This window comes from Diospyros lotus, chromosome 2 (genome assembly GCF_014633365.1).
Source record: "Diospyros lotus cultivar Yz01 chromosome 2, ASM1463336v1, whole genome shotgun sequence".
Classification (NCBI taxonomy): Eukaryota; Viridiplantae; Streptophyta; class Magnoliopsida; order Ericales; family Ebenaceae; genus Diospyros; species Diospyros lotus.
Window position 1 is genome coordinate 40,832,998 of NC_068339.1, and position 17,874 is coordinate 40,850,871.

The 17,874-nt window shown below is 35.0% G+C and overlaps 1 protein-coding gene across 1 annotated transcript; it reads right to left on the reverse strand.

Moving 5' to 3' along the window:
* Nucleotides 1-10,832: 10,832 nt before the first annotated feature.
* Nucleotides 10,833-17,667, reverse strand: LOC127795870 (uncharacterized). Its single transcript, XM_052327823.1, has 7 exons — nt 17,066-17,667; nt 16,365-16,500; nt 16,013-16,094; nt 14,949-15,124; nt 11,855-11,992; nt 11,630-11,769; nt 10,833-11,230 (listed from the first exon to the last, which is right to left on the reverse strand). Exons 1-7 carry the CDS (start codon nt 17,181-17,183, stop codon nt 11,037-11,039), a joined length of 984 nt encoding a protein of 327 aa, XP_052183783.1. The 5' UTR covers nt 17,184-17,667; the 3' UTR covers nt 10,833-11,036.
* Between the last annotated feature and the right edge of the window lie 207 nt (nt 17,668-17,874).

The window sequence follows — 17,874 nt, forward strand, 5'->3', positions numbered from 1 at the left end:
CACTTATGTGAGTAGTAGCACCAAAATCTAACCACCAAGTGTTTCTAGGTACTGAAGCTAAATTAACCTCAAAACAAACCAAAGTAAAAATTGCACATTTCTTTTTGCACACCAAGCGTGATATTTAGCACAGTCCTTCTTCACATGCCCAGTCTTATTGTAAAAGAAACATCACTTATTGTCTTGCTACTGTTTCTTTTGTGTTAGACCCATAGGAGCAACTTTATATCCTTTCTTTCTTTTTTTGCCCTTATCTTTAGAGGTGCATGCCAAGCGAGCACTTTCAATTCTATCTTGCTTCAACCTTTCTTCCTCTTGCACACAATATGAAATGAGATCATTTAGAGACCATTTCTCCTTCTGGTAGTTATAACTGACCTTAAATTGATTGAATTGTATTGGAAATGAGATTAATACCAAATGCACAAGCAAGTCATCAGACAGCTTGTAACATCCTCGACCTTGGAAAAAAATAATAAAATAATAAAAATAAATAATACGTGATTTGGTGCTTTGAAGGTGATTTATGAGGAAAATAATTTTAAATCTAATGTTTTTTGAATAAGGGAAGTGAATAAGAAATTATGGTATTTCTTGGGTTAAGTACAAAGTGGGAAAAATTGAGCAGTTAGTTAATATAAAATTAAGTTAGGTGGGATAAAGCAATAAGGGAGTTCATAATTTAAATGTTGGAAGTGCAATGTGCGTGGAATGTTGGAAGCTTCAAATCTTGAGACGTGTAAGATGCTGGAAACTTTAGAATATTATTAAGTAACAGCCAAAGAACAAGTTAAATATAATAAATGCAAGTAAGGAATTGAAGGGGCTTTCAACCAAGCTGGTTGTGCACTCATAGGAGCTTCCCTTTGGCCAGGGGTTCAATCCAAGAATAAGAAAAAATTTTGAAAGAAGATTTAAGGGAAGAAAGCTGGAATTTTTCAACAAATTAATGGAGCAAAATGGCGTCGTTTCAGTGTCAAATTGAAGCCAAGAAGCTGCCAAGTTGCAACCACCCGTCCAGCAGCAATTAACCTTGATTTTGGTTTCTGCCAACTACCAATTTCTCCTCCATTTCACAGCTTTCATACCCTCCTTGTGAAGCCAATTTACAGCCACGTAAAGGAGCAGTGGCCAAGGCAATTACCAGCCTAAAAATTGAGGACTAAAAACCATGGATTATACCATAGATTTTGGGAGAAAACAGGGGGCAGCCAAGCCTATAAATAGGCAATGCAGGCATGGAGTTAAGGCATTAAGTGAAGATAAAGCTCCGTGAGGTGAAAAGGAGGAATTCGGCACTAAGGTAATTAAATTTACTTAGTTAATTAAAGTAATTAGTTTGTTTTAATTAATTAATTAGTTAATTAGTTAGTTAAATTAAATTAGTAGATAATATTCATAATTAATTAAATTAGTAAATTTAATTTACGATTAGTCAATAAATTACTTAGCCTCATGTATATGTATAATTATGGTAAGGGCGTTGCGGGTACGCTACCAGCCTATACAACGAAATAGAGTTTGTCACTGAGCAACAAACAAATTAAGGTAAGGGTCCTAGAACGGGGTCATAGATGAAACCACTAGGGGCCACCTAGAGCCTGAGATAGGTGCGGTGGACAGGCTTGCATGCACGCTGCACTTCATTATTATCTATGATGTCATGCTCATTAATTTATTACATTACATATTGCCTTTATTGAGTCCCCGGACTCATCCCCCCCCCCCCCACTCCCACTAATCCAACAGATGGCTCAAGGTCTAAAAAAAGGGAAAGCGGTAGTGGTGGAAGAGTCGTCGGTTAACAGTGATTGCGAGCAATGAGAATGTAGGTCATGTACGTGTCGTTTATGTAAATTATATATGCTTTGTACTTGACTATGGAAAACGGCTATGATTTAAATAAAATTTGCTTTGGATCAAATTAAGGTTCCCGCTATGAGTAATTCTGAGAATGTGATTTGCTTAACTGTTAAAGTATTTTATTGAGCATGTTGATAATCAATTTGATTTGTATTTTTAAAGGCCTAGTCGGGTAAATTTTCGCTGCCTATGTTCTTGAACCCAAATACTCGACAGTCAGAGGCGACGAAGCCTGGACCCCACCCAGGGTGCCCATATTATTTTAATATCTTATGATAACGGGGCATAGTCGTCCTTTGAGATAAGCCGGGGTTGTAACCGTAGGTTACGGTGACTCCCAGTAGTGGGGCCGGGGTGTCACATAGCTCAAGCTTTAATCCCTTAAGTTTTGAAGCAATGTGAGACATTTCCATGATGTACTCCCTTATGTTACCCTTACCTTTATATTTCATTAAAATCAAGTGTTGTAAAAGCTTGTTTGTTTTAGCCTTATCATTTTTTGCAAAATGCTTCTCAATTTCGATAAGAAACTCCTTGGCATTAGTTATCCCTTCGGACACTGTGCCCTTAAAGGCTTCTGGAATGACGTGCTTAATGATCATAAGACTCATGCGATTTGAGCAGTCCCACTTCTCAAAGTTCCTTCTATCATAAGGTGAACTTTCATCCGTAAGAGAGCTGGTTGCTCAATCCTGAACGCAAGGTCTAGATCCATGCAACCAAGAACAATCGATATGTTCTCTTTCCAATCCTTGAAGTTTGTCCTATTCAGCATGGGAATTGAATTTATGTTGGCAGATATCATAGTAGCAGACACATTAGCTGTACAGAGAATAAAATAACTAAATAAAAAAAAACATGTTACATAAATATCCATAATTAATAATCAATAAATTCAAATAATGGTATGCCCCATCTCAAGATACCTAGCACAACAGTAACATCAAGTCTTTGGACAATAATATTAATTGTAAGTGGTACTCTTATTGTAGTGATCGAACATTAACAATAACTCCTATCAAATATTAAGCCCATCTTTGGATTGACTTACTATTCATATGGAAGCCTAATAATTGTTACATGTTTACCACCACAAATGTATATGCAATTCGATCAAATATTAACCTTCTTTTGGGCTAGTTAATACCCACATGAATAAACACATACACAACCATCTAATTATTCCCAATAAACTAATCTCTACAAGAGAGGTCATTTTGGTGACATGTTGTGTCAATTAGCCTATTTAGAATATTAGACAACTATGAGTAATAAAGTGAGATACCAAGTATTTGAATTATAATTGATTTCTTAATTTATTCTTTATTATCAAAATTCAAAATAATAATAATAATAATAATAATAATAATAATAATAATAATAATAATAAATAAATAAATAACTTACTGTGCGGCCACTGTTTGTATCAAATAGAAATTGGAAATCAAGAACACAATATGCACTACACATTATAATAACAAATGGAACTTGCATATGCAGCCCATGGAATTAAGAAAGAATCCAAACTATCCAAACTACATATTATAATAGGCCGAATAGACTAATATATCCTGAACTTATAGTCAATTTTTAATTTTATCCAATTTTGACTTTTACTTCAATTTGGTCATCAAACTTTCACTTTTGTTCAATTTTATCCTTAATTTAGTAAGCGTGTGTCTCAGTTTATGTGGCATGATGACGTGTCCAATAATGGACACGTCAGCAATATGGGTAGATTGGGTAAGATCTGGATTAGAACTATGGGTAAATTGGGTCAGATCTAGGCCAGTGCTTGGAATAGCTATAATTTTCTGAAACCATGGGAACATTTTTGGAACAGTGATCTGGGGATGGCAACGAGAGGCAGCAGATCAGAGAAGGCGAAGAGAATCTTCCAGCAATTCAACGCTAACAGAGACGACAGGCTGAATAGAGAGGAAATGGTGGCTCTCATCGTCACCATAAACCCTAGGGTCAAGTTTAGCGACAAGAAAATAAACGTGATTCTCAACGAGGTTAATCAGACCTACAACGAGTTCATCGACAACGAGAAGGGATGACGTTCGATGGGTTGTTGCAGACCTACGACAACAACGCCAGTGACGTGGACTATGACTTCGAAGCGTTGGGCCTCGAGCTGAATGTGGACAATGAGTTGGAAGAAGCGTTGTCATCCTTAATAATTGACGAGAGGGTGGTGGAGCTGCACAAGAAGCAGCGGACAGCAGCCTAGGAGTCACACAATGTATCATGTTCGACGATACGTGGAAGATTGTGGACGATTTGGAGATTTTTGTTCTGAAAACTCAAAGTCATACCAAATTTCTCAATCCCTTTCAATTGCATTGAATTAATTTCCATCAAACCAAAGCCAAAGCCCTATCAAACAACAAAATCAAAACCACTGTTTATTCTTTCTTCTTGCATCATCTATCCTCACTAGCCACAAACCACACCGTTGATGCCGTTACCGTTGCCGTAGCCATAGTTTAGAAGAGAGAGAAAGAAGTGTTAGATATGAGCCCTGAAGACCAATTCTAGTGACACAAAGGGACTCGATCTTGTAATTCTTTAAATATTATTTAAATTACAAGTTTATGTTTTATTTAAATTGCAATATGGTTTAAATTATAAAACATATATCTATTAGTATAATAAGGAGTGGATACCATTCTTTAGAGTTAAGAATACAAGTTACGGATAATCCATAGCTCGTTATACTATAAACATGTTCTTGGCCGTAGAATTCCTAATCTAGATAATAGTAACTCGTAAAGGCCAGCACATCGTCTTTTTCCTTATTCAGTATGAGATACTGAAAGATAAAGTTGGTGAGTCTTGTGCTATTTTGTATGAGATATAGAAGGAAGATGAATGGGTGCTCATTACAACAACGAGTTCACTGAATGTGACTGTTAACATTAAATCAGATGGGTTATTTCTCACGGGTCAATAATTTAATGTTAGCTGCGATTGTGCAACTAGTCCTTAGACCTGAGATGACATGAATATCTATTTATTGGTGGATTAGGATATCAACGATATTATGTGGTTATTCTAATCAAGAATAATCATACGTATCTATGTGCCTGATTCAGTGATACATGAGATATGTGTGTATCAGACATGGAATCTATCACCTCGAGATTTATGAGGAAGATATCTTATGCAATCCAGTAATCACTTGATGATAAATCCTTGGCTGAGGCAACATGACGATGGAATTTGTTTCATAAGGGTTGTGTCATAATTAGTCAATATTGATTTTGAATTTGGTCATATGACGAAATATAGGTTCACAATATCTGCTTCACAATAAATTAGGTAATCATGATCTCATATCTTGTTGGGATAAAGGATGATAGAAAGACCATATTGCATGGTAACTTAGTAAAAGGTTCACAATACCCGCTTCACAATAAATTGGGTAATCATGACATATTGCTAGATGTTACTCATGATTTACGAGAATTAATTGTTGATTATTCTCGTTGCCAATTTATTTGTAAACCCAGAAAGTCCCACCCAAAAGAAATCACTTTTAAATAGAATATGGATAAATTAGTAATTTTATAATTACTAATTATAGTGCATTTATTTATTGGATAAATAAGAATAATTAAATGATTATATTGTGAATATAATTATTTAATCATTAATTGGATTGGGCCTTTTGCTAGCACATTAGGCTAGGCCCAATGGCACTATTGGTTTGGATTCAAAAACTCCATTTGATTGGACTTGGACCAATAATATTAAATGGAATGGGCTTGGGAAGCCCAACCCATTTCCATTAAAGGAGTAGGGTTAATGGAGCTCTATAAATAGCTCAATTAACATTTCATTTACTATCTTTCGAAACTCTTGAATCACTTGTGAATTGAGAGAATTTTGAAGAAATTGTGTGAATCTAAGAGGTAAGTTAGAATTTTTTGTGAAAAAATTCTTCTACTTATCACTCTTTTTGATATTCTTGGATAAAAGTGATTTCGGGTAGATCTACTCAGCATCCTACACTTGGAGGATTATACGATGAGAATACCTAGTAATGAAATCGGATTTCATCAAAGAGGTAACCTTTTGTTTTTACCTTCAATTTGTTAAACTATAATTTCTGAAAAATGAGATACTTGCAAATTAAATTTTAATTAAGCTGCGCATATGATGAGATCTATGTAATCCCAACAAGAAAAAGCTGAGCTTAGGGTCCTCGATACCATTGTCAACAACGCCAATCTGGTTCCCCCATCCTCTAAGCTCTCCAGCACTGAAAACCCTCGCACCACCTCCTACAGTTCGCTAAGATCACCGACTCTTACGATGGATGCTACCTCCATCTGTGTCGCCTCAAGAACTGATGATCCACCACAAAGATCGTCGAATTTGACGGCTTCTACTTCTGCCTCTCCAGCTCATCTTTTTGCCGGAGAGATCATTAGATCTGGCTTTATCGTCCCCAGCTTTTGCTTCTGACTCTTCGCCTCATCTTTCAATTTTAAAAATTTGGTATGACCCAAAAACATCATCGTTTTGCTTACGTGTCCATTATTGAACATGTCAACACGTCACATTAACTACCACGTAAGATGAAACACACACTTGCTGAATTGAGAATAAAATTGAAACAAAAGTGAAAGTTCGATGACCAAATTGAAGTAAAGGTCAAAATTGGATAAAATTGAAAACTAACCTTAAGTTTAGGATATATTAGTTTATTCGGCCATTATAATATTAAATTGACATGTGTGGGCCCACGAATTGAGAGAGTCCAAAATTGAGTTATAAGTAATGTGTGGCTTAATGAAATTGGAAACTCTAGGGCTCAAGCACTATATAATAGAAATGCAGAGACATTCACAATAGGAGAAGAAGCAACCATGGAAGAATAACCAAGTGTTGTCTGTAATCTCACCAGAAGGAAGAAGAGCACTAAAGCAGATGCATCAAAAATTACATAGGTGCGTAAACTTGATGTATAAAAATATATATGTATTTTCTTCTTCTATGCAAACATGATGCTATAAATATATATACATATATATATATATATTTTCTTGTCTTCAACCGAAAATGGAGATGAACAACACAACCCAAAAAACAAATTCATCCAAAAAAAAAACCATAAGTAACCGAAAACATGAAAGAAGATCAAATAACCCACAATTGAAGAATTTCTGAAACCTAAAATTAATTCCCAAAATCTTCAAAATTCATAAATTCTTGGTGAATCAAGTATGGGAAGGTCTGATACCACTTGTTGAACAATTACTGAAACCATTATATCCAAATACAATGATGTAAAAATAGTTTTGATTCCCATCTTGATTCAAAGGGAAGATGAAGAATGAAAATATATAGTGGAAGCATACTTGAATCCATTGTTGCAGTGGCTGATTGAATAGGTTTTGATCTTCCAATTTGATACGCAATTTCTGACAAATTTTCTCTGTTGATGGGGATGCAGAGAAAAGAAGAACTTGCGGCACAAAAATGGGGACCATGACCCATAGGATAACTGCTTTTAACAGTTAACAATTTTTTAGTATTTTCAAATTGACCTCTTATCAATTTAGAAATACCACTTATGTCTCTACACATTAATTCTATAATAATTTAATACCCAATAACCCAAAAATTAAACTTTATAGATCAGTTTTAATTGGCTAAACTTTAAGATAGTATTATACATTTAAAAAATACATTTGTGGTACTAAATGTTGAATCATTTATTTTCAACAGAAAACTGATGTCCAATATAAATATATGGTGGTAAGAACGGAGTGTGCTAATTGAAGTCAATTGTCAAATGATAGCAATCAACTATGCCATGAGCACATTTTATTCCTCACTTTGTTTATAATAGACTTACAGTCCACATAGGATAACTTAGTGGATAAAAGAGGAATCCCCAAGTATCTCTTGGGTAAATAATTCCTCCTAAAATATGAAGCAAAATAAAGCACTTCCTTCAAAGTCTCATCCTTACACGATACAAAAATAGCAGTTCTTCGAGAGATTAGATGAAAAGTCCCCATGAAAGAGAATAAAAAACAAAATAAAGGATCACCATACGTGTTTGCTCACATTTCCAATAAAACAAAACTTCATTGAAACTAGAAAACTTCAAAATAAAAAAACTTCATTTACACGATAATAAAAAAGAGAATTTCTCCAAGCAAAACTTCAAAATGCCAATAGATGAAGAGTCCCCATGAAAGAACAATAAAAAATCATATGCGAATATAAGCATCACCATACACATTTGCTCACATTTTCAATGAAACTGGAAATCAGTAGACTAAGTGTACTGGTGCACTATGCCCTACAAGACTTGCATGACCTAAACAAATAGGTAAGGCAACAAATGACACCCTTGCCTCAAACCTCAATCTCCAAGAAAGAAGCCATGCAATTGCTCATTAATCTTAACATAATAATGGGAAGTCGTAATGCACTCATTTACCCACATAACTAAGGAGGAAAATTCATCAAACAAAGAACTATAAGAAGAAAATCCCACTCCGCAAAGTTATAGACTTTCGCTAGGTCAACCTTCAAAGCATAACGAATAGGGCTCTTATGAAGGTGGTAATGATAGACTAGCTCCTAAGCTAGCAAAACATTATTCTCATTCACTCTACCTGGCACAAAAATAGTATGAGACTCATCCACCAACCGTGCAAGTATCACTCTAACCTTATTAGCCAATATCTTGGTAATGACATTGTAGAAGACATTACAACAAGAGATCAGTCTAAACTAACAAGGCATCTCCGAGTGGAGAACCTTCGAGATAAGGCTAATGATGGTAGCATTGATCTGTATAGATATAGTGGGATTAAGTTTACGTGTCTAGTATAAATGTGTGCAAAATAATAATATGACAATGCATAGAGTTTTAGTAATAAACTATTTCTTTGTCAATTTATTCACTTGGGTATTTTGATATTCGATCCTATAAATATTTTCATAATTTTTACATTATTTGCTATAACTTTCCCAACCCCACCCCTCACCATTGATAATAGGAGATTTCAACTCAATGGTAGAAAAGGTCTCCAAAAAATTTAAAAAAATAAAACATAGAATTGAAAATAAAACAAAATCATCAAATTTCGTATCTTAAAAATGAAAACTAATAATATTCTTTGCAAAATTTAAATAGGAACTTTTTGATAATTTTATGGTTTTTTTATGTTTTAATATTTCACATGATTTGAGAAAAGTAAAAAACTTTACTCTGCCTAGGTTTCAGAGTCACGGGGATTGTTGAGCCTTATTTCCTTTATAATACTTTCTGCTAGTTTTGTAAAAAAATAAAAGCAAACGTAACTGTCATTATGTTATGTAGTAAAAACGTTTAGTTGGTGAAAATGTTAATTCATAAATAGATTTTTCTTTGGGTTTTAATTTTAAATTTACATATATTGTCTCTTCAATTGATTAATATGTATGCTAATTTAAAGGCATTATTGTATTGTATTATTATACTAAATTGTTTAGTTTGGATTGTTCTTACAATCATAATAATTTTATATACTTTTATAATGTTGTTTTGTACACGAAACTTTATTATATTTTTAGGGTAAATTTTCACTTAATTTCACATGATTTGGGTAATTTTTATGTAGATTATTGTCATTTTTACATAGACGCTCGATTTATTTTTAATATAAAAAGTCCATAGTTTACAATTTTTTTCAAAGACCCTCCTCTTTTATGTTAAGTCAATAAATTAAATGAGTCAACTTTTATGTTAAATTTGAATTTTAAAAAATCAAAAATTTGAGTGCTAAATAAGTCATTACACTTTAATTTTAATATCAAATTAACTATTATATTTAAAAATGATCAAATAAGTTATTATGCTTGAAAATAAAATTGACGTCTATTGAATGAAGTTAAAAAGACGTCTATTATAATGATTAATATGCTTTAAATTAAAAGTATAATAATTTATTTAACATATTTTAAGCTATATAATGGCCAATATGCCTCTAATTTTGAAACTGCAAACTTATTTGGTCCTTCTTAATTGGCCAAATTGGCACATGACCAGATTATTTCACTTTAAATAAATAAAAAATAATAATTCAAAGCGTCTCAAAATATTAAAAATAAAATTTATTAAATCCACAAGGACTCTCTAATGTTTGCAGGGATTTGAGTAGAATTTAGCATATTACTAATGTATATTTCTAATCTATTAGAAACTATATACCATTAATAAATTCAACACTTTGACCAATTAGCTAGAACCTTCACATATAGAGGTGATCTCTTTGAAGGGACACTCGCATCGAACAAACGTTATGTTACCCGACACGAACAACATAACACTTCACCCTTCACATAATAGATTAAATTACTTATTTTTGTCATTCTTCTAGGATATTTACTCATCCCTCTAATTTATTTTTTTTCCTTACTATTTTTGTTACTTCCATTCATAAGAATTCACAGGCAATACATACAATTCCATAAAACTCATTCGGTACCCACAATAACTGTACAGTTCATTCTAAGAAGATTTAAATCCTTATTATAAAAAACAACTAACATTATAATAGTCTCTTATCATTAGGCTAAAACTTAAAGGGTAATTTTTTGTAATTTCTTAACATACCCTCTAAAGTATAACTAACCAATCACCTTTATTAACCAACCCAGTTTGGCCAAAACAGCCGAGAGAATCCTTCTATATACAAAAACCTAATGTGTGGGTACGCATTGGATTGAGATTGACCAGTCTCCACCATGGAGATTGGTCCCACAAGAAGTAAGGAACTGAAGAAGAATGTCCTGCCATCGCTTCTTTCTGAATGGACCATTATATGTAAATAACCCACTTTACCCCTGCTCTCTGAATAAAATACCCACTTTTTACCCCTAGAAAGTAGCTATTTTACCACTCGTACAATCAGGTTGGATTAAAAATTGTTATCATTAAAAGGCAGAGAGGCAAGTGGTGAAAACTCTGGAACTCTGCATATAATGGGCTTGATGTTTAACGATTCCCAGAAACACAGTCAAAAGAAGCAGGTAGAAGGGAGCCAAAAAAAGGAACAGGTAGATATCTTTAACTAGAATGAAGCAACTCCAAGCAGAAAGTCAGCCCACACACCTATGCTCAATGAGGCAGAAGCTAAACCATCTGTAACATTATTGGCTCAGTCATCGGCTGCTGCAACCTTCAACTTCTCTACTGGACCATTTGAAGATGCCTCGTTCTGGCTGCTGTCGTGATGGGATGGACCGGTCTGCCATATCCTGATAGTTCCATCTTCTGATCCCGAGGCATAGGACTCCCCCCCGGGTGAGAAACGCACGCAGTGCACAGGACCGTGGTGACCCTTGTTGCACCCTGTACCAGCATAAATGGTCACAGTAAACCTCAAAGCAAAGAAGAAGGAATATATGAGTTATAAGGTCTTACAAAAAATAAGATCATAGATAAAGATGACTGATGAACTAGAATTCTTATAGTCGACCCCATAAAGTGGGATTAAGGCTTGATATGTTACCGTTGTTGTAACGTCATTGACCAACACATAAAAGGTGGTCTGTTCAAAACCACTGCATGGTATTTGTAAATTGCAAAGCCAATCATAAACTCTGATTGTAGCAAAGCTGGGTCATTTTTTGATTGTTAAATGATGCATAAGTTTGATAATAGAAGCCAGGAACAAACTCTGATTCAGCACCAATCAACCATAACCATGCAACCATGAGCTAGTGGTCCCACCAGTTCAAGAATACTTACCAATCTCTTCACCAGTATGGAAATCAAAAACATGAACCCACATGTCTTCTCCTCCAGCAATGAACTTATTACCAAGCTTTGGCTCCAATGAAGCCGATTCTACATTGTAAGACATGTCATAGCTCTTCAACAATCCAAAACTGAAAAATGAAGAGACTAAAAGTTCATAAATCACTCATGCAGATTCTTTGCCAGGAGAAGAAAAGAATATGTTTTGATACTCACTGATTTGCATCCCAAAATTTAACTGTAGCCCCATCTGCAGTAGTTATATAGCGGCCATCCTGACTCACCTCAGCACTGGTTACAGGAGAATTAGTCTCAAGAGTAAGAACAATCTTGCCACTTCTCAAGTCCCATAACCTAGAGATAATAGCCCACAAAATCAGAATAGTAAAAAGAACATTGCATGGTGACAAGCAACTAGACTTGCAACTAATGCATTTAAGATCAAGCTCATGAAGAAACACAAATCAAATGATGCCAGGAAAGGCTTTTAATTTTATATGGAAAAAAATTAGAAAATAAAAGCAGACAATGTCACATGCTGTGTATAATGTTCAAATGGCATGCAGCTTAGCAGCTACTTTTAGTAACTGCAAATTTCAAACAAGTGGAAAGCAAGAGGGTTCTCTTATTTAATCACTGACTCCAATTGTAATAGTAGTTAACGTTGTAGCTGAACTCTCCAAACCCAATCAGGGGAAAGGCTGGTCCATGCTGTCCAATGGATTGATAAGTAATGGTGTGTTAGCTTCTCTCCAAATCCAATCAGGGGAAATCTGGTTCATTCTGCTCAACAATTATCTTTAACAACATTGTTTCCAAAGATATATGTGCATATAACACACTAATACAACTGTGTTATGGCCCAAGCTGAATGTACCATAACATGACCCAACTGACAAACAACCAGGCTGATGCAAAGATGCAGCCAAACTCCCAATAGCATCCCAAAGAGCTACTGTTCTTTTCCTTGTAGGAGAAGACAAGGTATTATTAATAACCTATTTTAACTTTTACACTATTGGAGGTCAGAAAAAAGAGTTTTTGATTCAAATAATATTATTTTTTAGAAATTACTGAAACAGTATCGGGTTGATATTATTTATCAATCTAGTACTGGGAAGGCCGAATGCATAAACGCACTTGGGAAGCGTGTTTTTGGATCAAGCAATCAATGCATTTGCCGCATTTAATGAAAGCAATAAACACTCTTGGCAAGTGCGTGGACTATTTCCCACACTTAACCAAAAGTTTTAAGTTTGTTGACTGATACTAAATTGGTAATTAATTTTAACCCAATACTGTTCCAGTAATTCTAAATAATATTATTTAAATAAAAGACTCAAAGAAAGAAATGATTGAAACAAAACTAAAGCAAGAAAATAATAGTGGCAGTGGCTCCAAAATGGCCCTGGTTAGCATTCCAATGGGATTTTACGTGTACGTTATCATCTACATATAGAGATATAATTCAGCAAGGAAAGCAAAAAGAATGCAAATAAACAGTTCACACACATCACCACTGCTTAGTAACTGCAGGAAAAGGAGAATTATTGTATTAAAATAAAGAAAGAGCACTTACAAAAATCAGAATAGGCAGAAGATGTAATGCTGAAGAGCCAATATATAACAGGAAAGGAAAAAGGTATAACAGGGACTGCCAAGATAACATTTTATACAAAAGAAGAGGAAAGATAGGCAACACCATGAAAAATCCTTTAATCTGGCAACAGGCAAAGAAATTGACATTGGGATAATCCATCTCTAAAGAAGATAAATCCTCTCCATGGGCAAAACACATGGGCAATGCTGTGAAAGGTCCTTTAATCTGATGATAGGCAAGTAATTGACATTCATATGTGAAATTTTGCAAATACAAATTTCCTAGCAGGAGCCCTATTGATTACCTAAAGCAACATCAATATTCTCTTAAGACAAGACATGCATCAAGGTTAGTTTGGTCACTGCAACACAATGAAAAGAGGCAAATTACTTCCTAACTGCCCATATATGCAAAGTCTGAAAGGCCTCCATTTATTGGTTCAATGAAGGAAGGTTCTTTCATGTGGTATAGCCTTGGATAATTTGCATGGCAGTAGGGAAGGAGACACATAAAGAAAGATGATTGAAGAGGTACATAAAGAAACATGCTTGTGTCAAGAGCTTAGAAGGAGCACCTGCCAGACTTCACGTGCAGAAAATGAGTGGGCTAGCACTTCAAAAACAGACTGGTTTTAGTTGTATCTATTTTGTTGGAAAAGAAGTTTTTCTCTACTTTTGAGTCTCTAGTAAATTTCTCCAAAGGCACAGTTTTACATGGACTTAATTCCTTTCCTTAATCAACCAAAAACACAAAGACAGGGGGGAGGGCAAGCAGAAGAAAAACACTAGTCACCAGTGCTCCAACCTCAAGTACTCCAGTAAGTTAGAAAGCTAAGGGTAGCCACCAGTTCATAAAAGGTTATACAACACATGCAAAGCAGCTGCCTGTGGTAAGAAATCATGGTAAATGCAATTGCTTTGAACAGGACTTTTGACCCAACCAGCAAGAATATCAAATCCACATAATTTAGGAGTCTTTACTGACTCATAAGGTTCCACCTTTTCTCTGGGAACACATTTATAACTGTGTTGAAGCAACAGAAAGTGAATTTTGCTTCTCCAGAAAGATATATGGATTCCATAGCCATATTCTCCTTCCTTCTCTTTCCTTTTTATTAGTTAAATGTAAGAAAAAGGAACCTGCAGAGCAGGGGAGATTCTGGTGAAGTTAGAAAACAGGATGCATAATAGAATTTAACTTCCATTAACATCATGCAACTGAATCATCACAACAAGCATTAAAAAAGCTAGGGTGTCATAAACATAGAGAGACCTCAAGTTTACTATGGTATAAAGAGTAAATTTGAAGAGTCAAGTCAAGAAAATGGCATGCATTGCTGGGAAACAGCACTGTGTCCCTCTTATCCATTAATTTTTTAATGGGGCAACATCTTAGAAACACATGGTCAATTCACCACCTATTCTAAACACAAGAATTTCTTAAGATAAGGACATCACATCCATGCACTCCACAAGTTATTATGGACCAACATGCTCAGCATTACATATCATCTTAAGCCACAGAGTGCAATTGAAATGCTTGTAATGCATGATGTTATTACCGTTCAAATTCAACCATTACATATCAATCCATGCAATGCAACAAATGGACAAAGAACAGCCAAATTGAATTTTAGGGGGGGGGGGGAGAGCATAAAAAAAGAATAGAACTTTAGTAGTTACATCACTTGTCTGATAAATCTGCACAAACCTCACACCACCAATATCAGTGCATGAACTTAAGATAGTCTGATCACCATGGAGCCATGCAACAGTTCTTACAGAACCAGGAGAACTATCAGCTTCCCTTGGAGGTGCATCTGGTCTATTTAGGTCAAAGATGCGAAGTATTTTTTCAACACCACCAGTGAGGAGGAGGACAGTATCCTGAACAATAATTTGCAAACTTGAGTTCCAGCTAATATAATGATCGTGAAATTAATATGCCAAAACACAATATCCTCATTCCATGTCTGCAGATTAGTAATTTGTACTGCATATAATTGCAGTTTATAATGAAGTCACAGAAGGTCAGCAGATCAGGTCATTCTAAGACATCAATAAGTTTGAAACCTTAAAAGAAATGACAGGATAAAAGAAACTTAAGTTAGCAGTAAGATCCGTCACCAACCAAGAAACCTTCACATCTGTGAAGAAGTGCAAAAGGCGATATATACAGATTGGATCAACTTTAAGAATACAATTAAATCTACAGAAATGCGCATGCCAACAAAGGATTCCAAAGTCCAAACTCAAAAATAAAGACATACACCAAAATGGCACACAAATCTTGCATTATATAGGTTGAAGATCTATAGCTTGATAGGTTCATAGTTGACAGATGATATATCAAATGCTGATCAGTGCATGTAAGATCAGAATGATTGGGCACGGCAATATTAAATTTCAGGCTATGGTCTATGAAGGAATCTTATGAGAAATTCAACGACACTAAACTTTAATTCCACTAGTTCAAGATGGCTGCGGGGATTCCAGCTCATCAGTCATCACATCTATGATGGTATTTTCTATAAAGCCATCATTTTATGTAATGCGTAAGAGTGTTTCCAAATGTGTGATACTGACTTTCTATACCATATCTTCAACATGACAGTCACCAGCTCCTTTCTCTTAAATAAACAGGCCAACTATGGTCTTTATTGGCATTTTCAGGTCATAAAAAATACAGTTCCTGACTATAGAACGAAAAACAAATATATAAAACTATAGGAAAGGAGTTAATCGTGTTGAGAGGAAAGACAAAATAAGAAATACCTGGGAGAAAGCACAAGCCCGAACAATATGCTTGTGCTCAAAAGAGTGCAATTCATCTCCAGTTAATGCATCCCACAATTTCCTGCAAACAAACATGCGCTGTAAAACCAAACCAAATGCAATAGGTGAATAGAGGCAGTCAGTCTGTAGGAAGCGCAGTTTAGCAGCTTTGGACCATACTTCTAATGGAAGCTTTGACAACTAATTTGTATGAAAAACAACAAAAAAAAGAGGTAATAATCCAGGAACCTGGTGTTGTATAACAGTAATACCATAAACATACAAATATAGATAACAGACTGATTCTTTTGGACTAGGTAAATCAACAAGAGCACAAGACTCGATCACATACGCAGTAAAATCAGCAGATCCAGATGCAGCACGTAGAGCATTAGTATCAAGGCAGCAACTCCAGACTGCACCTTTATGTCCTTCGAAGGTTCCAATCCAGTCTCCAGTTTCTCCATTTCTTAGCATAGGTGTGGAATCTATATTATACAAGATAATGATCATGAAGAAAATAATCAGAAGATAAAATACAAAAATTACTTAGATTCAACAGTATACAGCATGTTTTTGTCTTTTACAGGATCCTATGCAGAATAGAGGTGTTACAGATAAAATACATGAATGAGTTTTCCTATATCTTTTCTTCAAAATAGTGATTTTAGCTGAATTAGAGTAGCTATTGTATTTGACTCGTGGAACAAAAACAAAAGATAAAAAGAAAGGCTATGTAAGCTTTTTTGTTTCAGTTTTTGATTTACATTCATACGTAGTGGGCAATAATTGCAACAGTAGACAGTCCTTGTCTATCTATCTGTATTGAACAACTGAAAGAACCTTCTGGCATACCCCTGAAAACATAGTAAGCCAACCTAGCTCAGATCAAACTACAATCTTCTAAATCAAGCTTCATTACAGTAAGACAGAAATACCAATTGTGAGAAAAGAAAATCTCTACAACACATCCAAAAATTTGTGATCATTAAATACTCTCATGTCATGAGTTGCAAGAACAAAAAAATTAAGCAAACTGAATCCAACGGTTACCCTTGCTGGCACTGATGAGGAAGAAACCGTCCGGTGTAACTGGGCTGTAGAATAAATCGACCACAGGGCGAGAATGCCCGTGGCAAACGAGCGGAGCTGCAACTTTTTTCTTATCCATCCCCGCGAAATTCAAATACTCAAAACCCTAGAATGGCCTTCTGATCAAAATTCACATTACCCGAGGACCGATCAAATGGACATTAGCAACAGAATAAACATCAGGCCCGATTTAAACTCAATTAACGCCCTCCAAAACCTTACAACTTGATAATTAACTCAAAAACTTGAAAAAAAAAAGCCACGCACGATTGCCCAAAGTTTGTAATTGATCATAACGAAAGGTTTTTACATAAACAATGTGTATATCTCTCGAACTACATGCAAATGTATATGAAAGATAATGAAATAGCTGCAATCAACAGTACTGGTCGGAAACCCAAATTTGGGGCTTTGATCGCTGCAATTTCAATGTAAATCCTCGGTTTCTGATCGCTTGGAATTGGAATCGCATCAGAATTATTGGTTAAAATTGAAAAAAAAAAAAAAAAGGAAAAATGCGAAATTCGAATAAGAACTGGGCAAGGCGCAGGCAGTGGGGCGAGTTGCGCTCCGCAGGCCTTAAGCGGTGAAAATTCAGAATTCTCTTTTCATTTTCAGGTTTGCCCGAAGAGCCCCCGTTTTTGAAAATATTGCAATTTAGTCCCTGTATAGGAAACCATACATCACTTGGTTTAGGTCTTTTGTTAAAAACATTTTTTATGATTTATTTTTATCTATATTAGTTCGTGTATTTTGTTTAAAATGTCAAA

Excerpts from the sequence above, each read along its gene's own strand:
- LOC127795870 (XM_052327823.1), bottom strand. The coding sequence starts at position 17,183 with ATGGATAAGAAAAAAGTTGCAGCTCCGCTCGTTTGCCACGGGCATTCT. Across the intron at positions 16,501-17,065 it reads CCTCATCAGTGCCAGCAAGG|ATTCCACACCTATGCTAAGA; the intron begins GTAACCGTTGGA and ends TGTATAATATAG. Across the intron at positions 16,095-16,364 it reads GGATCTGCTGATTTTACTGC|GAAATTGTGGGATGCATTAA; the intron begins GTATGTGATCGA and ends GTTTGTTTGCAG.